We start from the raw sequence: 23,428 nt of genomic DNA on the forward strand, positions 1-23,428 counted from the left end.
CACTGGACCCCAAGACAGCCATGGGCAACAGGTTCATCCTGGTCTTGGTGGACCATGCCACCCGGTACCCGGAAGCCATACCTTTGAGGACAGTGATGGCCCCCGTGGTGGGACGAGCACTGATGGGAATTTTCTCACGAGTAGGATTCCCTCGCGAGGTAGTGTCTGACCGGGGTACCAACTTCATTTCCAAGTATATGAAGTCCCTGTGGCAGGAGTGTGGTGTACCTTACAAGTTTACCACTCCTTAACACCCCCAAAGAAATGGGCTGGTTGAAAGGTGCAACCGGACCCTGAAGGGAATGATTATGGGTCTTGAGGAACCCATGAGGCGTAAGTGGGACGTCCTCTTACCATGCCTACTCTTTGCATACCGGGAGGTGCCACAGAAATCTCTAGGGTTCAGTCCCTTTGAGCTGCTCAACGGACAACCGGTCCGAGGACCTCTGAGTCTGGTTAAAGAAGGCTGAGAGCAATCTCCCAGGAAACCTCCCCAGGTTGTATATAGCTACATGCTGGCCTTCAGGAACCAGACCAGGCACTTCAGTGAACTCGCTCAGGCGAATCTGGAGGCCAGCCAGGGGGGGATGAAGTGCTGGTATGACCAGAATGCCACTCTGGTAGAGCTTCAACCTGGACAGAAGGTGTGGGTCATGGCCCCAGTGGAGCCCTGCCCGCTCCAAGATAAGTGGACCGGACCATTTGAGGTTGTGGAGCGCAAGAGTCCTGTTACCTATTTGGTGAACTTGCGGTCTCCTAGGAACCCCTTGAGGATCCAACATGTCTACCGCCTTAAGCCCCACTTAGAGAGGTCTGAAGTGGGCATGTTCTTGGCAATAGATGCCGGGATGGAGGAGGAGACTGAGCCTCTTCCTGACCTCCTGTCAGCCTCAGAGCAAGATGGGTCAGTGGATGGTGTTAACCTCTCTTCCACTCTGACTCCTGAGCAACACAGTGACTGCCGCCAGTTGCTGGGACAGTTTTCTGATCTGTTCTCCCTGGTTCCGAGTGTCAGAGATTGGTGCGTCCATGATGTGGACACAGGAGACAGCTTACCTGTAAAGCACAAGTCTTACAGGGTAACTGACAGGATAAGAGCTTGCATTAAAGAGGAGGTCTCAAAGATGCTTGCACTTGGGGTGATTGAGTCATCTAGCAGTCCTTGGGCCGCTCAGTGGTCTTGGTCCCGAAGGCTGCAGCGCCGGGTGCAACACCCGAACTCCGGTTCTGTGTGGACTACAGAGGGCTCGATTCAGTCACGAAGACTGACGCGCACCCTATCCCGAGAGCTGATGAGCTCATTCATCAGGTAGGGGCTTCACGGTACCTCAGCAAATTTGATTTAACATCTGGATACTGGCAGATCGCCTTGACTGATGGGGCAAAGGAGAGGTCAGCATTCTCCACACCAGATGGGCATTTCCAGTTCCGTGTTATGCCTTTTGGGATGAAGAATGCCCCTGCCACCTTTCAGAGGTTGGTCAACCAGTTGTTGGTTGAACTGGATGAGTTCAGTGCCGCCTACCTAGATGACATCGCAGTGTTCAGTGACACTTGGGAAGAACATCTGCGCCACCTCTAGGATATGTTGTTGGCGCTGCGGAAAGCAGGCCTCATGATCAAGGCGAGTAAGTGCCAGATCGGGCAGGGTTCTGTGGTGTACTTGGGACACCAAGTTGGGAGTGGCCAGGTGGTGCCCCTACAACCCAAGATTGAAACCATCCTGGCTTGGGAGCCACCCAAAACCCAGACAGAGGTGAGAGCCTTTTTAGGTCTCACAGGGTATTACAGGAGGTTGGTCAAGGGGTATGGCAACATTGTTGCTCCCTTGACAGAGCTGACTTCTAAGAAGCAGCCCAAGAAAGTGATTTGGACTGACACCTGTCAGAAAGCCTTTGAGGCCCTGAAAGCTGCCCTGTGCACGGCGCCTGTGCTCCTGGCACCCAACTTCTCAAGAGAGTTCATTGTTTAGACAGACGCTTCAGAGCATCGTCTGGGGGCTGTTCTGTCACAGATGAATGAGGAGGGCCTAGATCAACCTGTAGCCTTTATCAGTAGAAGGTTACTTCCACGGGAACAGAGGTGGAGTGCTATTGAGCGTGAGGCATTTGCTGCGGTCTGGGCACTGAAGAAGCTGAGACTATACCTGTTTGGGACTCACTTCCGGGTTCAGACAGACCACAGACCCCTCAGATGGTTGATGCAGATGAGGGGTGAGAATCCAAAGCTGTTGAGGTGGTCTATTTCCCTACAGGGTATGGACTTTACGGTGGAACACCGCCCTGGTACAGAACACGCCAAAGCTGATGGTCTGTCCAGATTTTTCCGCCTTAGTGAAGAGAACTCCCAGGAGTTAGGGTAGCTCTCCCCACTTTTCAGCTGGAGGGGGCACGTGTTAGACCTGGTACCATTGGCGTGGGTCTCCCTTCCATTTTTGCTGTTTCTTCATGTGTTTTTGCTGGTGTTAGATGTTTAGGGCACTGTGCCACTGCTATTCAGTGCCACAGTGCAAGTGTTCCATATTGTAAATTGATGTAAGAATCAGTGGTTCCATGTTTGGCTATTTGGTTTACTTGTCAGACCCTAGTCTAGTGCACTGAGTGTGCCAGGGCGTGTAATCCAAATGCTGCCGGCGGGCCTGCAGCACTGGTTGTGCCACCCACAGAAGCAACCTTGTAAAATGTGTCTAAGGTCTGCCATTGCAGAGCCTGCGTGAAGTCTGGTACTGTCATGCTGACTGGGCAAGTGCACCCACTTCCCAGTCCCTAAACCTTCCCTTTTCTTCATACCAGTCACCCCTATGGTAGGCCCAAGGGCAGGGTGCATTGTAAGTATAAGGTAGGACAAGTCCTGATGTGTGTGGCATGTCCTAAATAGTGAATTACATCCATTTTCGTTTTTCACTATTGCAAGGCTACCTGTTCTCCATAGGCCAGAATGGGCTGTTAGAATTGTTACATTGTATAATCCTAACAGGCTCAGAGAACATGGTAGAGATTCGAGTTTAGTATGCCTGAACTCAGAATAATAAAATACATCTTTTAGTGAAGTTTATTTTAATATTCTGTGTTTGCAAATACCACTTTTAGAAAGTAGGTCTTTGCTTGTCTAACCATTGAAACCTGCCTCGGCTAGTTTTTGTATTCCTATGTCTGGTTTCTGTAAGTGACAGGGCTGTGGAATTCCAAGAGATAGGCTGAGTCACCCAGTGGTGAATAGAGAGATCTGCATCTTTATGGGTGGGAAGAGTGCACCTGAACTCTGAATAGGGCTGTGCCTGCCTTGCACAATGCTGGCTCCACCTCCTGGGGAGCGGCTGATGTCTCTGCCCTGCTCACTATATAGCCTACAAGCCACACTGCTATTCAAGCTAACTCTATTGTGTGAACAGGAGTCGACGTGAGACAGTGTCAGGGTTCTGTGCTCAGGTGGAATGAATGGGCTATGTAGTAGCGTGATTGACATTATTTCCAGCTGACCCCTGTGTATATGCCGTCGGATTCTGACCTGCCCAGAGACTCTCCGGTCCTCCCGCCTGTCTCCGCCGCCCAGCTGCTCAGTTTCCACCTTGAGCCGGGCCGCCGAGCGGAGCGTGGCGAGGGGCTGCCTATAACTCACGGCAGCCCTCGAGGTCCCGAGCGGCATCACCCAGCGCCAGGAGGCGCATATAAGCGTCACAAGTTCCAGGGAGCGGGGCTTCCCTTTTTGACATTATTTCCAGCTGACCCCTGTGTATACGCCGTCGGATTCTGACCTGCCCAGAGACTCTCCGGTCCTCCCGCCTGTCTCCCGCCGCCCAGCTGCTCAGTTTCCACCTTGAGCCAGGCCGCCGAGCGGAGCGTGGCGAGGGGCTGCCTACAACTCCCGGCAGCCCTCTAGGTCCCGAGCGGCATCACCCAGCGCCAGGAGGGGCATATAAGTGTCACAAGTTCCAGGGAGCGGGGCTTCCCTTTTTGACATTATTTCCAGCTGACCCCTGTGTATACGCCGTCGGATTCTGACCTGCCCAGAGACTCTCCGGTCCTCCCGCCTGTCTCCCGCCGCCCAGCTGCTCAGTTTCCACCTTGAGCCGGGCCGCCGAGCGGAGCGTGGCGAGGGGCTGCCTACAACTCCCGGCAGCCCTCGGGGTCCCGAGCGGCATCACCCAGCCCCAGGAGGCGCATATAAGCGTCACAAGTTCCAGGGAGCGGGGCTTCCCTTTTTGACATTATTTCCAGCTGACCCCTGTGTATACGCTGTCGGATTCTGACCTGCCCAGAGACTCTCCGGTCCTCCCGCCTGTCTCTCGCCGCCCAGCTGCTCAGTTTCCACCTTGAGCCGGGCCGCCGAGCGGAGCGTGGCGAGGGGCTGCCTACAACTCCCGGCAGCCCTCGAGGTCCCGAGCGGCATCACCCAGCGCCAGGAGGCGCATATAAGCGTCACAAGCCCCGTCTCGCGGGACGCTGGGCCAAGGGCGGGCCCGTTGTTGCCCGTTAGTGACCGGTAAGACCGGTCCGGGCTACCCCCCTTTTCAGTTCACCATAAGGTTTAGTTATATTGACCTTAGTCATATCTTCTTGTCTCCCAACTAGTATTGTATAAATCTTAGTTGGATCTCTATTAATAGCTATCCTCTAGGTTTCTCTGGAAAATAGTGTGCACTTAAGATTCCGCCACCATGACCAGAGGCAGCAGAAGCAAAACCAAAACTGCAATGACCGTCGCACAGCTCACGGGTCCGATCGACCAATTTATCTCACGTACTAACGAGGTCATTGATCAGAGTATTTCTTTGCTCAAGTCCCCGGTATCCCAAGACCTTGAGATTGCGAGACGCTCTTCTATGGGCCTTCTGGCTTCAGCGGTATCCCCCATCCAGCAAGGCCCTAATATTCCACTGTTGACACCATCTAAAACTGTAGTAGAAATCCACACAGTTCCCTGTACGGTGGATCTCTCAGCGACTCAGTCTTCCTCAGATTCCTTTATGTCAGAGGACCTTGAAACCACCCCAGATTTAGAGTTATGCCAATTGCAGGAGACAGCACCAACTAAACAGTCGCGTGGGGCTAGGGAGGGTGCTGTCCCAAAACGGGGGAAAGGCAAGACAAATTCTAGCTCGGCTAGTCTTGATGCCCCGATAGAATCCGGGGAGGTAGGTTTGTTCCTCTCAGCGTAGGTGTCCCAAGGGTTAATAACCCCCCAGCGGTTAATTCAGTTGTCTTACCTGATAATTCTTCCAGCATTACTCAGGAGGGGGGACCCTGTAGGACATGTAATACCACCCGCACCTATTAGATAGTATCAGGAAGCTTCTCATGCACCACTTAAAACCTCTGGAAACTAGCCTAAGGCACCTTGAAAAACAGATAGCGATGCTTTCCGCCACGCCACCCACTCAGTCCAGTTTAGCTCAAATAAAACCTGGGGGTGGGAATTCTAAATGTCCAAAAACAGCTTCACAACTGGCTCAATCAGGTCCCTGTGATAAGCCGACCACAGCTACCAAGGCTTCCACCACTCAATCCAAGCCCAATACATCATCAGTTCCTTCCCAGCTAAATCCTGATGCAGGCTTGGCTTTGCATAGCACGGCCACTGTCTTAGGCTTCCCTAGGATTTTGGACTTTCGAAAGGCATTTAAGACTCACCTCTTCAAACAGGCATACTTGAAATAGAGACTTCTGTTGATTTACCCCCTGTTATGTTGTTTTTTTTAATCTCTTTCCAGCGCCAAGAAGCCCTTGGGCGTATGCGCGCTTTATAAATTTTAAATAACAAAACATAACATAGGATTGGTGAAAGGTCCTGCCCTAGCAGCCAATAAAAATCAGACACCTTTCACCCCAAAAACGCCGGGATTAAAATCCTCGGGGGAAGTGAAAAGGGGAGCGCGGCCTAGGCCCCCCATTCATCTACCACCCGAGGCATCCCCCTATACTGTCATTCTTACCGGGGTTCCTGAGCTAACTGATGGCACAGATGAACCTTCTTGGTTCTTAAGAAATAAGGTCTTGCAGTGGCTCAGTTTAAATAGGTTCCTACAGCCTCGTTACTCAAGCAGAATCTCGACAGTCCGTAGAGTAACTTGGATCGGGGATGAGCGTAAAACAATACAAGGAGATTGTATTATAATAAACTGTGATGATCCAACTACAGTTGACTATATTTGCTCCTGGCCAACACTGGAAAAAAAGGGGGGAATTGATGCTCAACGTCTCTCATTTTTTTATCCCCCAGTGAATACCTATCAATATTTTCCTACTCCAAACTGGCAACAACCATTAGAAGGGCCTTGGAACCACGTGGGTCATAGATACAGAAATAGGAGCAGGGATTGGCAGTCACAGTCTTGGTATCCAGCCAGAACTCATTTTCCAATGGAGGGCTGGCGGGGTTTACCAACAAGAAATCGTTATGACTGCTTGGAAATGGTTGATTGACCGTTGGTGAACCCAGTCAGCTTGAATCAGGCCCCTCGAGCTTCTGGTGTTCTATTAAGTTCTGAAATACAATTAAACCTGACTGATTGCCATACCACGTCACAACTAATTTCGACAACCCCGATTGCTAACGAGGTTAGAACTACGCTTGAAACTTCTTCCGCCTACTCTAACACAATGGTGGTTAGACTTCCAGTGGGTCCTAGCTGCATAAACGATCTCAATTCCCATCATATTAAGGACTCAGATAATAGGATAGTGACTGTGGCCTCTTCGGTGTGCCCGCTCACGCATGCACCCGACCTCTTGTTAGCTGAATCCTCATCCCCTCAGCCAAATGACCCTTCTCTCATTTCAAATCTGAGTTTCTCAATCTTGTATTGGAATGTTGCAGGTTTACGCAATAAAATGTCTCTGCAGCCGTGGTTAGACACGGTTAGTAAGCATCAGATAGTTTGTCTCCAAGAAACGTGGTCAACTACTCCCTATCATCTAGTGGGTTATAAAACATTTTATACCCCAGCTAGTCAGGGTGTTTTTGGTAGACCGAAGGGTGGACTGGTAGTTTGTGTCGCTAATACTCTGTCTCCCATAACCATATGTAGGGCTAAAGAAGACGTGAGCTATCAAATTTTACAATTAACTTTTAATAAAACTAGTACCTATCGCTTGGTAAATTTGTATAATAATCTTGAAACGACGGTTTGCATAAATATCCTCAATGAAATCACCACTTTTTTAATAACTCTGCGCAATAAGCTCTTGACAACCCCAGTATATGTGGTCTGGGGTGGTGATTTTAATCTCCCACTATGCACAAATTACAAAAGTGGAAACTGTGGCCTATTGGATTAGTTTGGCAGTCCATTGTCCCACTTCGCACATACTATTTGTGGAAATAGACTAAATGAGTCCCTCTTTTCATTAGAGCTTGATTTTGCTAACGATCTTGTAGAACCCCCAACTGATTTCGCACCAACTTTTCATGGAAGGGGGTTTTCTACTACTATTGATTACATCATGTCCTCCCAGAGCTTGAAGGGACAAGTGGCAAATTTTCAAACGGGGACTGATGTTAGCAGTGACCATTTTCCCATTAGTGTCACAGTTGTGCCTAAAAATGTTTCCTTACAGTTTAACGTCACCAGCCTGTTAACACAAAAATCATTAACTATGAATAAGGTGAACGGTTACACGGTTAAATGGGCAATGATAGATCCAGCCGTACTCACTGGGAGGGTTCTCGCAAAAGCTAGACCCTGGGTTTTAGACTGTTTAGCAGCAGATTCCTCCCCCCAAACAATCATGGCCAGTTTCCAGAAGCTCCTGGCGATAATTAGAGAGGAGCTCACAGGCAAGCATAAAAACAAAAAGTGTACTACCGATAGATGGTTTAACACAAAGTGCCGCAAGGCTCTTTCCTATCTAAAGGCAGCTCTCCGCAGAACGACGAGGGACGTTTTGGAAATCTCCAACCTGAGGAAACTTTACAATTTAGCTAGAGTGGAACGCAGGAGGGAAATTAAGCAAAACCTCTGGTCACAGCTACATGACAGCTGTCATAACAAAGACAGCGCCCTCTTTTGGCGTGTTATTAGATCTCCCTTTCTGGCAGACTCATCGACTGGGCTGCATTTAGATGTTGCAGTATCAGCAGCTGAATGGGTCACCCATTTTTCTAAAATCTTTGGGAACCGTCAATCTGACCCTTCTGGTGAAGACCGGTGTGAGGGAAGCAAGCTGGGGAGTAGTAGTTATCCGATCAACATCCACTTTAATCATGCGGAGGTCACCAAAGCCCTTAAAGCGTCAAAATCCGGTAAGGCACCTGGGCCCGATGGCGTACCGCTGGACTTTTTCCTGCATCACTTTGAACTGTGGTCTCCACTCCTTACCCAGGTTTTGGCAGCAACAACAACAATCGGCCTGGTAGAATCATGGTCGACATCCATTCTGCTGCCTATCTTCAAAAAGGGCAACCGCAACGACCCCGCCTGCTACAGGCCCATCTCCCTCCTGGATTCCATGGGTAAAGTTGCGGGTCGGGTGGTATTGGACCGACTTCAAGCTTGGGCCCAAACCAATAACATCATGACCGACCTGCAATATGGTTTCCAGAAGGGTCTTGGGACTGTGGAGCAGGCCTTGAATCTTGCCCTTTTGATTGGGAAGTATGCGGGAGCAAAAGGGGGTAACATCTTCCTCGTGTACGTAGACCTCAGCGCAGCTTTTGACTGCGTCCTGCACTCCAAACTCTGGGCAATCCTTAGGGATCTGGGGGTGGACCCAGCCCTCATTGTTTTCCTTCGAGAACTGTACTCTGTGTGCAACGGCGCGTGTCAGATTTGGGGTTAATGGCGATCTTTCCCCATCTTTTTCCATCAGAAAAGGGGTCAGACAGGGATGCGTACTGGCTCCCTTCTTGTTCAACCTTTATACCAACGGCCTTGAAGCGGCCATGCTAGAAGGGAGCCAGGACCTACCCCAGATTAAGCACCGCCCAATACCAACACTGCTATATGCAGATGATTCGGTCATCCTTGCCAGAACGCTGAATCAACTTCAAAAACAACTTAATAAATACTGTTCTTTTATGGGCTCTCTCGGCCTAAAAGTCAACATAAAAAAGACTTTTATTATGCATATTGGCCCTAGGGTCAAGAACCCTAAACCAATTTTTGTTGAAAAAACAAGGCTGGAAAAAACATCCGTTTACCCATATTTAGGCATACTGGTGGATGACACCTTAAGCTGGCGACAGGCCACGGCTAGCAGAAAACTTCTCTTCCAGCAAGCAACAACGGCCCTGGTCTCCTTTTCCAGGAAACTTGGCAAACCAGCTCCTACGGAACTACTTAAGATCTACTACGCAAAGTGCCACAGCGTAGCTACCTACGGCGTGGGAGTCTGGGGATATGGTCCAATCGATTCAATCCAGACGATCGAGAACGGGTTTGTCAAGTATTTGCTGGCGCTTCCACAAAGCGCCCCGACATATGCATCCCTTAATGAGTTAGGCATGGATTATGTTATTGATACCATTCGTATCCAACCTATTCTCTTATGGCACCGTATATGGACAAAAGATGAGTGCCATCTAACACGTTCCCTGATCATGGACTGTATGGATTTAACAAACTGGAAAATGATTCCATGGCTAGCTTATGTGGGAAATTTCTTTAAAGACCTTGGTCGCAGCTCCTTCTTCGAGGACCCACCTAGCATGGAGAATATCTCGAGAAAAGAGCTAAAGAGGATGTGTATAGGTCACCTAAGAGAACTTCATGGCTCAACCGAGATTATAAAACCATCCAATACTCAAATCTGTACAGTTCAGCCTGTCAAAGGCATCCAACCGTACTTATCGTTTTATTTGTCCAACCATGAGAAATATCTTTTGACAAGATTTCGTTTTTATTCTTTTTTTCGTTTAGTTTCCTTTCCCTAAACACAGTGCTGGTCGAATGCCATCACAAATAGTCCGTGTGATGGTCTATCCATCCAGTCAACAATCCACGTCATCTTTTTTTGTAAATTCTATAAGTTACCTCGAAAGACCTGGATCTTACCACTTCTTCGTTTAATTGGCCTAAGGTCGTGCTATCCAGCATTTTTGTCTCTACAGCTCCTGGACTCACAATATTCTGCAAAGTGCATAGCTACATTTTTAAAAGCTTGGATCAAGATTCGTCATGTTCTTGGTTAATTCTTTTTATGTCCACATATTTTACTTCAGATTTGTTACATAGTGGGTAGTTTTTTTTTTTGCTGTATTTTTTGTTGGAATTTTCTTTTTAATTTATTGTCTTTTCCATGTACTTTTTATGGTTGCAAAACAAGTGGTAACCGAATAAAAGATTATGAACGAACGAGAAAGAAGAGAAGGAAGACTGTCATCAGAGTACTCCAGGGCTGTACTTGCCTTCCACAATGCTGGCTCCACCTCCTGTGGGGCATCTGATGTTTCTGCCTTGCACTGTGAAAGGAGAGGAGAAGTCTGGAAAACAAAGTGCTCAGGAACTGGTTTGGACTAGGCACAGGGCCCTCTCCCCTCAGAGAACAAAGGATTTTGGGGTATAAAAGTTGGGACCCTGCGCCCATGAAATTAGATCACTTTTGGACTACAAGAAGAAACCTTTACTGAGGAGAGGACCCTGAAGAAACTGAGGAGAGACTATTCCCAAGCTGAAGTGCTGCTTGGGGGATTGGCCTGCAGTGGTTGCCTTACTGCCAAAGGAAGGAGAAAGGAACTTTGTGTACTTTGCTTTCAACTTGTGAAGGATCACCCAGGGGTTGGAAAAGAGCTTGCCTCCTGTTGAAGTCTCAGGGACAACAGACTTCACCCCAAGCTCCCCAGAGTTCTTGTGGAGGTGCCTGCTGCTGTTTTGGGCCTTCTGAGGAACTGCGTGTCGCAAGGAGCTGGAAGCGCGACTCAACGAGAAGAAGCATGTCGCCGTCGCTGTGCCTGCCGTCGCAACTCCGGAGAAAGGAGGGTGTCGCCGCTGGAGCTGTCGCATTGCACCGCATCAGGAGAAGAATCTCGCAACGAGGTCAGAGCATGTCGCCGTCGCTGTGCCTGCCGACGCAACTCCGGTGAAAGAGGGTGCCGCCGCTGGAACTGTCGCATTGCACCGCATCGACCAAGAGCACCTCACATCCTCGAAAAGCGCGCCGCTGTCGGAGCTGCTGCCGTCGCATCTTGGATGTCGCTGCTGTAGTTGTCGCATCGAGTGGAAGCTTCACACATCGTGGAGAATAGTGTCGCCGCTGGAGCTGTTGCCGTCGCATCGTAAGGGTGTCGCCGCTGCAGTACACGCATCGAACCGAGAGTTTCTCGCATCCCCGAGAAGCGTGCCGCATCTGGAAGATCTTCACGTCTTTATTTCTTTGCACCTGACTTTGCCGCATTTCCCATCGCTGCGACATTGCTTGTCGTGGAAGCGCAACGCATCTAAGAACTGAATTGAACTAAGCTTAAATCTACCATCTTAAAGTAATCATAGTGTATGGTCTTATTATTGTGTATGGTCTTGTGGTAACTCTATATAATGTCTACTTATTTTTGATATAAAACCTGTGTGGTGTCCATTTGTAGTGTTGTCACTGGGTTACTGTATGTGGTCACAACTGCTTAACTAACAACGCCTCGCAACCTAGAGGGAGAGCAGGGGTTATTTTAGGTGTGTAATCCCCCTTACCCTGACTAGAGGAGAGGGTCCCTATTTTCACAAGTACCTATCTGTGCCAACTAGAGACCCCCAAATCTAACAATATTCTAGTGTTAATTACATCTCTTAGTGATGCCCTTCAGTGATTCAGAAAGGAGGATGTTGGATAACAATCGATATCAGAGGTTTCTGTTCCCTCTTCCGTCTCATTTTTGAATTTCTCTTTCCCCTCCCATGTTTCATTGTGGCGTTCTCCAAAATATGATAATGAAGTTCCTGATACTTCCCCATATTTAAGAGGAACATTATGCAACCTTCTGAACCTCATTCAATCTTTCAATATTTGACAGGCATTGATTTTAAATATCCAGAAGAAGAAGACTTGTCCAGTATACTTTCAGGCATTTTCCAACAGTTGCAAATGTACCCTCCTCCTTATCCAATTATTCATGAAGTTAGAGGCTTGTTGAGAGAATGAATGAATCCAAAGAGAGTAAAAATTCCCAAAATCCTGTACAAATTATAGCCCTAAGGCAAGGGTGATGTAAATGTAAATGTAAATGTATTTCGATTTATATAGCGCACTAATCACCCAGGGGTCTCAAGGCGCTTGCTTAGGGAACCCGTCCTGGTATTCCCCTGTGAGATACCCCGGCAGGGTATTCACAAGGTGAAAGCCAGGCATCCCGCCGCGAGGGGCCGTAGTGGAGATTAAGCAAGCTATTGCCCAGAGTCGCAGAGTGTGACCCTGTGAGTCGAGTAGGCACCGGAGCGAGAATTGTCGAGTCCGTGGAATTTTTGAGCCCGAGACCAGCCGAGCCGGGGAATCGAACCCTGGTCCACGGCTGATCTCAGCTTCCGGGTCTGCCGCCTCTAACCACTGAGCCACGCTTCTCCACTGGCTCCAGTGGCTCATTCTGCAGCATTCAGACAACTGGTGTAACATTAGCCCCACAGTGAGGGGGGCCACCTCCAGGGGTCCCCCTCGGGCACTGTAAAAAGGCGACAAGCCCCTGGCCTGAGAGTTGTTGACTGGGTCCCAAGGGTGGCAGGCCCTATGTGTACTTTGCACGGGAGACCCCTCAAGTTTCATTACCCACTGAGTCAGGCTGGATCCCATATTAGCCAATTATTCTAGACTTTCTTCTGTGATGACAGAGGTCCTAATGGTAGAAGAGTCAAATTAGCCCTCAAGAAGATCTGATCTAGTTTAAATTTTACTACCAGGAATAGTATTTATGTTTCTATTCCTCCCAGTTTTTGGTGAAAAATGTACACACTATTGTTGTTGCTGTGCTGACTTGCTGGTGGGTATAGAGCTTCAGGCTAAATTTCTTTTGGATGGACCATATGCTTTTCTTAAAGCTTCTTCTTTTGCCACTGAAACCAATGTGGCAGTCCAGCATCAGCTTTATTTTAAGGACTGGAATTTAGATAGTGCTCTGAAGGCAAGTCAGTTGCATTTTTGGGCAAATCAATAGTTTGGAAATCAACTAATTCTTCTGCAAAAACTTCCTAGAGCATACATACAGTTTTAAGTGTCAGCGTAAGTTCTTCCACTGCCACATTTCCAGACTGTTCCAGACATTCCCAGGCTTCAGCTGGTCAGAGTTGGTAACAGTCCTCTTCCTTTCAAGGCCAAATAGGTCAACATCCCACTGCCACTTCCATTACGAATAAGTAGTGGCTCTGACTAGGCTGTTCAGCTACACAATGTTCCATTATACTAAACCTATCAGGTAGGGAAAAATATTTAGGAATACTTGTGTGCTTGATGTGGGTCATCATGGATGTCAACTAAGTTTTGCGTAAGCTCCTTCAAATTCAGGTTTTCTTTCCACTCCCTTACCAGAGATCCACCTAAATAACCAAGGGCCAGATGTAGGTAATCCCAATTTACCTATTCTTAAATACCGAATTTTACCAATTTGGTATTTAAGAATAGGTAAATGGCATGTAGATAGATTTTCGGTAAAAATTACCGAATCTGTAAGATTCTGTATTTACCGATTCTGTATTTACCGAATCGGTATTTACCGATTCGGTAATTGCCATTCATTCCTATGGGCCTGGAGGCCCATAGGAATGAATGGCAATTACCGAATTGGTAAATACCGATTCGGTAAAATGGGGGAAACATCAAAGGGTGCCAGGGTGTCACTTTGACACCCTGTTGCACCCCTGAATCGTGCTTGTGTGCAGATGTGGAAGACATACAAGCTCTAAGGGCATGTATGTCTGCCCCATGGCACAGTTGAAAATGCACAGATTTGCAATTTCAAAGGTATTCCTTATTTACCAAATACAAATAGTTGGTGGTAAATAACGAATCCTAAAATGGGAAAAGCACTCGGTTCGGTTCAAAGCTTTATTCAATTTGTAAAACAAACCATACAAGCAAGACAGATTTACATATTTAACATTGTTTTCTAAAATTTCATCAAGGTCACCAATTCTAAAAACTATCTAAAAAACCATCGTGGACATAATATGTTACAGTCTAAAAACATAATTAAAAACATAATTTGACCGGTACAATTGGGATTTAGACGATACACAGTCTATTACCTGATAAAAACTGAGTTCACTTATAATGCATACAAATTTACAGACAGGAGAGCATAGGGTTAAAACACGGTCAAATGCATCAGATGACTATGGCTTTCCTGGCAGCTGTACATTTTAGTATGTATGACGCAACAAAAAAACAAATATCCAAATCATTTAAAGAGGATAGTAGCTGTAAAGCATTCTTTGTAGAACGAACATTGTTTTTTAAAAGGATGGGTTTTAGATATAATACCCTAAAAGAACGGTAAAATTTACAAAACCATAAAAAGTGGCAGCAGCTCTGACGTGAGATGTTATCACAAGGGCATACAGTATCGGATCTGGCTTTCATTACAGGGAATGCTACAAGATGGTGTGCAATTTCCAACCTTAAGCGTGTTAAAACAAACCGGTGAGAATTGCGAGTAACACTAGAAAGATAAGGTTGGAAACCGATAATTGGATTACATTCCCGGTAGAACATCACAGATTGTAACGTTCCAGACACCCTGTCACGACACTCCTTCTTGTGATTTAAAAACCTTTGTTTTATGTCGTTTTTGGGGATAGATACAACAAATTTGGGGTCAAGAAATATGTCAAACTTGAATAGGAGATTGAACCAGTGGTGGATGTACTTAAGCCACATGATACGCGAAGAGTGGTCCAACCTGAGACAATCAAGGATTATCTCCTGGGTGAATTGTGTTTCAGTCTTGGCCCAGATTGAGCGCCATAGCAGCAAGGGACGTAGTGCTGCTAAATCAGAGATAAATTTGATTCCGACTTCTTCGTAAATCAGTTCTACTGATGCTGAAGGTGGTACACACAACAACTTTCTAAGGAACTTATTTTCATCTCTCTGCACAGTTGGGCCAACGCAATGTCCCCACACCCCCGCGCCATACAGCGCTGATGTAACACCTTTTACATTATAGCTATTCATCATGTCTTTGATGCTCCTAACCCCAAGTTTAGATGAAAATTTAAACATACTATTAGTGGACCTTATCATTTTTAAGCTGATGTTGTCGAACTCGGGTTGCCATGTCCCATCGTTTGCATAAGTAATTCCTAGATAGCAAAAGGTTTTAACTTGTGTCATCTTAACCTTTTCTATAAAAAAAGCTAGAATTGGCTTTCTTGGCTTTCATACCACAGGACATTACAAAGGTTTTAGATTTATTTATTAGTAGTCTCCTACTTTCAATAAACAACATAAATCTGTCGATAAGGCGCTGTAAACCATCTGATGATGCATCCCAAATGCAAAAATACTGGTCGCAAAGGGGCAGATTCTGAGAATCTGCCCCTTTGCGACCGTTTTTTCCTTTGATGCATCTATACCCTACATCCCAAATGCCCAATACCGGTCAGTAACGGCCGAAATTCGGTAACTTCGGCCGTTACCGACCGGTATTGGGCCACCTACATCTGGCCCCAAGAAAGGTGAATGTGAACTACATGTGGCACTTTCAACAAATGAAATGCTTCCTCCTCAGTTAAAGGAGAGGCAATAAAAGGAAGAGTACTTTCTTACCCTAAATCACAGGTACAAAGCACGTAGTACAAAAAGCTAAAACCAGTCATAAAATCAATGAGTCTTGAGAAACCTGTACGTAATGGAGCTGAATGGATAAGGACCCAGATTCACCTGACCACATTTTTAATGTTAATGCAACCAAAAATAAACCTTTTCACGTTTTTACATTTCAATTTGACATCAGCTAGTGAACCAAAAGATGTAAGCTATAACTTTTTAAGAACAACGGGTAAATCCCAAGAGGAAACCACAGAGCAAATAGGATTTCAATAAAGACCAAAAGCATTTAGTAGCCTACTACCTAGGGATTCCATCTCTGTGAGACCACCATGTAGGAGATCTGACTTATTTTACGGCTATCCACTGGATCCTTAAGTTACAAACTGATAATCCAACATCAAAACCATTCTGAAGAAATTGTAATAACCCTTTGGACTCACAGTTGCAGGGGTCCAGAGATCATCTAGTGCAGCAACAGCCCAATCACAATCATAGGACTCCTGAGTGGAAGGCATACGTGATTCTTGAAAGGAAGCTGTCAAAGTAGAGAATAACCCTAAATGCTGAAGTATCCTCATTTCAAAGCCCAGAGAGAGCTGTTGACAGGATACCTCAGAAAGGAGAGAACTTTGTAGTGAATAAGGGTTCTGGGGAAATATACACTTTATGGTTACGACACAGGGGGAAACATCGTTTACAGCGCGGTGTTTACACCACACAACCTTTACCACGTAGCCATTACAACGCAAGTCATTACTACGACTTGCAGTGGATGGCGCTCTTGGTTAAGGAATAGTGTGATTTTCTATTCCAACACCTTCCCTACTGTAACATGGGCTGGAGTTGGAATAGAAAATCATATTAATCCTCAATCCAGCGCCCTCCAACTCAAGTCGTTGTAATGACTTGCTTTGTAAAAACGCAATGTAAAGAACCGCGATCAAAAAGATCGCATTGTACTGTTATACATCCGACACAGGCACATACCAGCCCCAAAAGTGGACCAACAGAATAAGATTTTTCCTCTGTAAAAAGCTGAACTAATACTTTTTAAATCAGAGGAAATGGAGGTAAGATGGAAAGAAGAGTTGCAGGCCAAAAGAGGAAGGATCATCCATCTCCCAAGCTCCTGCATCTGGAAAACAGGATAGAAAACTGCAAACCTTATGCAAATTTCATGAAATATGAGGCAGTCAAAAGATGCTCAGATGGTATACCACCACATTGTTTAGTACCTGAATGTGGGAGGCTGGAAAAGTTAGAAGATAGGTCTTTACCCAGGCCCCAATCAGAACAACAAAAGAAGCTATAGCTGGAGAGGCCACGGTTGGCTGTCTCTTTACATAATTATTACCACTGTGTTCTTGGTTGAGTCAAAACCACCTGATTTTGTAGGAAAGGAGAAAACCAAATGAGAAGTTGAAAGGAAGCCACTGTCATTGCTAATGAGCTGAAATAGTCCAGAGTTCGGCCTCATCCATACCTGCTGACATCTCTTGAAACTACTACAGGTGCTGCACTTAACAGAATAACTCCTCGGTATAGGTTTGTGTGAACCAGCAATCACTGTATTTTGAATGTTGTTGGAGATTGGAATTAGGCTCTTGAAATTCTAAGAAGAAGAGAGCCACAATGGTGTAATTGCCTGATTATGAGACCCAGGTGCAGGAAAGCCCACGGTACCACAGAGACTAGGAGACAGACAAGAGGACACAGAACCAAAAGACAATCATGCCAAATTATTTGATGTTTTCACAAGCTGCCCCTAGATCCTGACTCACTGTTTTACCTTGAACCTGGAGCAATCCTGAGCTGGTGTAAATAACTTCTAACTCAACTGGATACCTAGGCAATGCCTCAGTCTGATTGATCTCAGAACAACAAAGAACACAGCTTCTATCTGCACCTGGACTCATGCTCGGATGAATTTCAAATCGTAGATTGGAGTACAAATGTTTTTTTAGCATGCTCAGGAACCTATGTTACTTCAAGAGATAGACATTTGATGCATCCTTCAAGTTCTCTGCTGCTGAAGGGAAATGAACCAGCCAGTCATCTAAATGGGGTACACAAGGCCACATTCATTATGCGGAACAGCATCCAATGGTGCCAACACCTTGATGACTATTATCAGAGCATTCATCCCAAAAGTATTAGAAACAGAGAATGACGCCCCAGAGCACAGAAACATAGAAACCTTCCGTCTTCATTTAGAAAACAAATGTTCAGTTCATCTTGACAGTCTATGGCTGATAACTACTCTGCCAACTACCCACCTTGAAGTAAATGTTCCTTCTGAATTGGTTCAGCTCCTGGAGGATGATGCCTGATCTGCAAGTCCTGGAAGCCTTCAGAATCAAGAATATAAGAGATCAAGGGCTAGATGTAGGTAAGAGGGAAATACTGGGCCAGATGTAGGTAGGCAAATACCGGTTGGTAACGGACGATTTCGGCCGTTACCGACCGGTATTTGGAGTTTGAGATGTAGGGGCTTTAAAAATTACCGAATCAGTAAATTTACCGAATCTGTAATTTGAGATGTAGGTGGCACTGTCAACAGTGCCAAAGGGCCTTAAGGATTTGTTATTTACCACCAACTATTAGTTGGTGGTAAATAACGAATACCTGTGTATATGAAAATCTGTGCATGTACACCTGTGCCATGTGGCACACATACATGCCCTAAGGGCATGTATGTGTGTCACATGGCACACAAGCACTAATCAGGGGTGCAACAGGGTGTCAAAGTGACACCCTTGACTATTCGGTAATTTTACCGAATTGCCATTGATTCCTATGGGCCTCAAGGCCCATAGGAATCAATGGTAATTACCGAATCAGTAAATACCGATTCGGTAATTTCTACGGAATATTTACCTACATAGCATTTACCGATTTGTAAATACCGAATCGGTAAAATTCGGTATTTACGAATCGGTAAATACCATTTACCTACATCTAGCCCGAATTTTACCGACTCTGTATTTAGAAATCGGTATTCCAGATGTAGGTAAGAATTCGGTAAAAAATACAGAATTCTTTATATTCGTTATTACCGAATCGGTAATTGAGATTCGGTAATAACGAATACCTACCCATTCATTCCTATGGGCGTGGAGGCCCATAGAATTGAATGTGAAGACATTCTGTATTACCGATTCGGTATTACTGAATCGGTAATACCGGGAGGTATTCCAAGGGGGCCAGGGTGTCCAAAGGACACCCTGTTGCACCCCTGAAATGTGCATGTGTGCACATGTGGCGCACATGCCTGCCCTAAGGGCATGGATGTGTGCCACATGGCACACTTCAAAAAGCAAAAAAGTGCTTTTTGAAAGGAAATCGCTATTTACCACCAACTTGAAGTTGGTGGTAAATAGCGATTCCTTAAGGCTGAGGTGCACTCTTTTAAGTGCTACCTACATTGCATTTAAGGAATCAGTATTACTGATTCCTTAAATGCAAGGCCATAAGGAATCGGTATTAAGGAATCGGCATTTACCGATTCCTTAATACCGAATACTTCCCTACATCAGAAATGCCTAAATATCGGTCGGTAACGGTGAAATTTAACTAATTTCACCGTTAGCGACCGGGATTGGGCCACCTACATATGGCCCCAAATACCCATACCATTCTCTGATGATGAAACTATAACTACAGCTTGTGTAATATGAACTCGCCAGCATCAGACTTGGGGCCAGATGTAGGTAATTTTATTTTACCACTTCTTAAATACCGAATCATACCGATTCGGTATTTAAGAAGTGGTAAAATAGTGGGGGGGAGATGTAGGTATTTCAGATTCGGTAAATACCGAATCGTTAAGATTCGGTATTTACCGATTCTGTAAATACCGATTCGGTATTGCCCATTGATTCCTATGGGCCTTGCAGCCCATAGGAATCAATGGGCAATACCGATTCTGTAATTACAGAATCGGCAAATACCGATTTTAGCAAGGGTGCAGGGGGTGTCACTTTGACACACTCTGGCACCCCATAAATAGGCATGTGCGCCATGTGGCACACAGACATGCCCTAAGGGCATGTCTGTGTGTCACATGGCACAGGTGTGCATGCACACATGTGCATGCACACCTGGATTCGGTATTTTACCACCCAATTGGATTGGGTGATAAAATACCGATTCTTAAAGCCCTGTGGCACTCTGACATGTGCCAGCTACATCTGCATTTACAGAATCGGTATTTTACCGAGTCTGTATTTACCGATTCGGTAATTTTACCGAATCGGTAAATACAGAATCGGTAAAATACCGATTCTGTAAATGCATGCCCTCACATCTCAAAATCCAATTACCGGTTGGTAACGGCCGAATTCGGCCGTTACCGACCGGTAATTGGCCACCTACATCTGGCCCTATATTGTTAGTTTACTGTTTAAAGAAATGATTAACTGTTAAGGCTGCATGTCTGAGTATACAGAATTGTCAATTAATATGGAATGTTGTTTGATTAATACTTGCATGATCTTTATTGATTTCAATTTGAGCAGCAGGCCTTAACGTTTATTGCAGATTTTTAAAAAATTGTATTTGTTTTTGTAGTGTCATAGGCATATAAAAAGCCCCACAGATTTTGAGTGGCTGAAACAGTGCAGATTTTATTTTAACGAAGACTCTGAGAGGATGATGATCAACATCACTGATGTGCCTTTTACCTACCAGAATGAGTTCCTGGGATGTACAGACAGGCTGGTAATAACTCCTCTAACAGACAGGTAAGAAACACTGTTACACAAAGCATCCTGCATGCCCCCACATCCATACCAGGGTTTGTGCATAACTGGATCCCTCTGTGCCTATCCTCAGCCTCCGCAATACCTAAACTCTGTTAGTTGCTTCTGTGTGCTGAGATCAGAGACTGCTTGGGCACTCTTCTCTCCTCCAACCACAAGAACCTCAGTACCCATGATGTTCCTTAGGACAGAGTTCATCCGTGATCTCAGAGAATGCCTGCATTTATTTGCCCACAAGTGTTACTGATGCATTGGGATCAAAGTTTCTTCTCACTTAATAGGCTGTGGCAGATGCTTTAGAGTAAGAGCAAAATCGGAGGAGGTACGTAATGGCAAACCTGGAAAGGAAATATAAATTATGTCTGGATCACAAATCAGAGGAAATCAGAAATTCTGCGGTTTTAACTCAACTGAATGTGTCACTCTCTCAGCGGATAGACTGAGGTAAATCTGTCAAAAAAGGTGGAGATCAATGCATCATATTGAGAGTGAATAATGTGAAATACATCGTCTTTTACTCTATTCCTGAATACCTTAACCAAGTCCACAAGGACCTCAATCACATTGCTGACCCCAAGTCTTTTGAAGACTGACAATACGAGACACTGCATTAGGTTACTACTTAGACACCACACAGTATCAGAAGCACCCTCACAACCATCCTCAAGACCTCCCTGACTCCCTTCTGTCCTCTATTCTACTGCAGTCCATCCATCCTTAATTATGTATCTGAAAGAGACTTCTTGCTGCAGATTCCTTACCTTTGAATTTCCTAGGCATCCGGCTGGATCTGGAAACTTTTGCTGAGCAATACTCCTTGTGCGCACCGTTGGGTGGCTCCATTCGGCTCAGCTTGACATCGGCAGCATCATTAGCATCGGTTATGACATCCCAGTACCTATATTGGTGCCACCCAGGCAGGCGGACATCAGTAATTTCTTTCCACGCCAGTTAAGCACCAATCCGGGAAGAGCTACCCCTCTGTCACTTTTTGACAGGTTTTTTCTTGACTCATTGTCGACTTCCAGATTTTTTCCATCTTGTGGAAGGATGTCTTCGAGGGAGACAGGGTTTAAGCCCTGTGGGGCCTGTCCCTGTACGATGTGGGTCACCGATCCCCACCTCATCTGCCTCAGGTGTCTCGAGCACAACCACAATCTGAAGTCATGCTCGGACTTTCGGGCCATGGCTCCTAAGACCTTATGGGAGGGGGCTTTGAACCTCTTTGCGGCCCGACAGCTGACGCAGTCAAGCAAGACTCAGCAGAGGTCCTGGTCCCAATCGAGGTATAGGAGGTTGCGGGACCAATCTCGGAGCCCAAAGTCCTCTTTGTACCAGTTGAGATTATTGGGACACTCGGAAAGAGACACAAGAAGAAGAAGTCCAACTGGACTGCTTCTTCACCTCGACTGTCGTCCGTCGACAAATAAGGTAAGGAGCACTGACGCTTTAGGCACGGTTCTACGGAGCCAGGGTCCATTTCGCACCTCCCTCCTTTTCCAGGAGCGACCCCCGATTTCAGATCAAAGAGTTCTACGAGGCCATGCACCGCATATTTGAGGAGGCCGATCCCTCTGGTGAGACTTCGGACCCCGCAGGGTCCGAAGAGGCCCTGTTGGTTTCAACGCTGTCGGCTTGTGCCGCTGCGCCAGTGGGGCCTCAGAGATGTGATCTCAGATCTGGGTCAACACAGATCGTACCACCGTGTCCGCCCCTGGCGAGTCGGATCTGAAGTCGGTGCCTTCGGCGCCGTAATGCCCATCGACGGTGTCAGCCCCATCCTTATCCCCGATGACATGGAGTCAGAACAACGTCGCTCAACGCAAATTCTGACCTCGATTGAACCCAGGGGTTCTATGTTGTTGCCTGAAAACTTTGTGGATGTGTTAAGCTCGGGAGAGGAATGGAGGGGGTCAACGGACCCTCTGGAACACCAGGATGACTCTGTAGAGCAGTTGGACTGGTATGGGGAACTTGGGAAAGCTGGTGGACAGGATACTTCTCTAGATACTTGCATGCTCTCTCCACCAATTGTGTCTACGGAGGAGGGGGCATCTTATGCCATGGTGATCAAGACGGCAGTTGAGGTCCGTGGACTGGAGCTGCCCTCAGCGGAGGTCAGGACTAATCTCCTGACTGAATTGCTTCAGCCTGGGGCTTCCATCTCAGGACCCCCTTCTGCCCTTTAATGAAGCACTTACTGGGGCTCCTGTGAATAGGTCAATTGCATGCCACCATCGCCCAACTCCGGGCAACCCAAAGTTCCTCAGCCAACACCCCACCCCAGAAAGTTTGGTGGTGTGGGCCCCTACTTCACAGGGTGCGTTCCCTTCCGCTCCTCCAGGTAGTGAATCCAAGAGGCTGGATTCATTTGGGCTAAAAATGTTTTCTTACTCCAGCCTGGTATTGTGGTTGGTGAATACCGAGTGCTTATTGGGCCATTTCTCTCACTCTGTTTGGGAGACAGTTACGCAAGTGCTGCCACAAGTCCTGGGGGAGGCCCAGGCTGTGCTCTCTTAGGCAGTTAAGGACAGAAGGAATGCAGCAAAATTCATCATAAGGTGTGGCTTTGTTACGATGGATCCGCTGGGCATGTCAATTTCCACCACAATGGCCTTGAGGCGCCACACCTGACTTAGGACAGCTGGCTTCTCGGGTGATGTCCAGGCAAATCTGATGGACATGCCCTTTGATGGAACCCGCCTTACTGGGGAAAAGGCAGATTCGGCCTTAGTGAGTTTCAAGGACTCTCAAGCTACGGCCAGATCCTTGGGCCTCTCTTCTACTCGTCCTGGCCAGTCTACCTTCATTGCCCCTTTTGTGGCAATGGAAGAGGTTTCCAGCAAACGACAGCCCTACCCCAGCCACCGTCCTGCTCAGGCTCACCATGCCGATCGGGGACGTGGACGGGGTTCAATGTGACCTAGGAATGAAAGCCAGAAGTCGGCAGCCACCCTGCCCTTGGCAGCCGCAGCCTCCAAGTAC

General features: G+C 46.6%; 1 protein-coding gene across 1 annotated transcript in view; it reads left to right on the forward strand.

The window, feature by feature from the left end:
- Positions 1-23,428, forward strand: part of DNAH5 (dynein axonemal heavy chain 5) — a 5,174,212-nt gene that overhangs the window by 2,077,962 nt on the left and 3,072,822 nt on the right. The window contains exon 35 of the mRNA XM_078687662.1: positions 20,253-20,425. Coding sequence (XP_078543788.1) covers positions 20,253-20,425 — 173 coding nt within the window. The remainder of the gene's footprint in view (positions 1-20,252; positions 20,426-23,428) is intronic.

Source organism: Lissotriton helveticus, chromosome 4_1 (assembly GCF_964261635.1).
Source record: "Lissotriton helveticus chromosome 4_1, aLisHel1.1, whole genome shotgun sequence".
Lineage (NCBI taxonomy): Eukaryota > Metazoa > Chordata > Amphibia > Caudata > Salamandridae > Lissotriton > Lissotriton helveticus.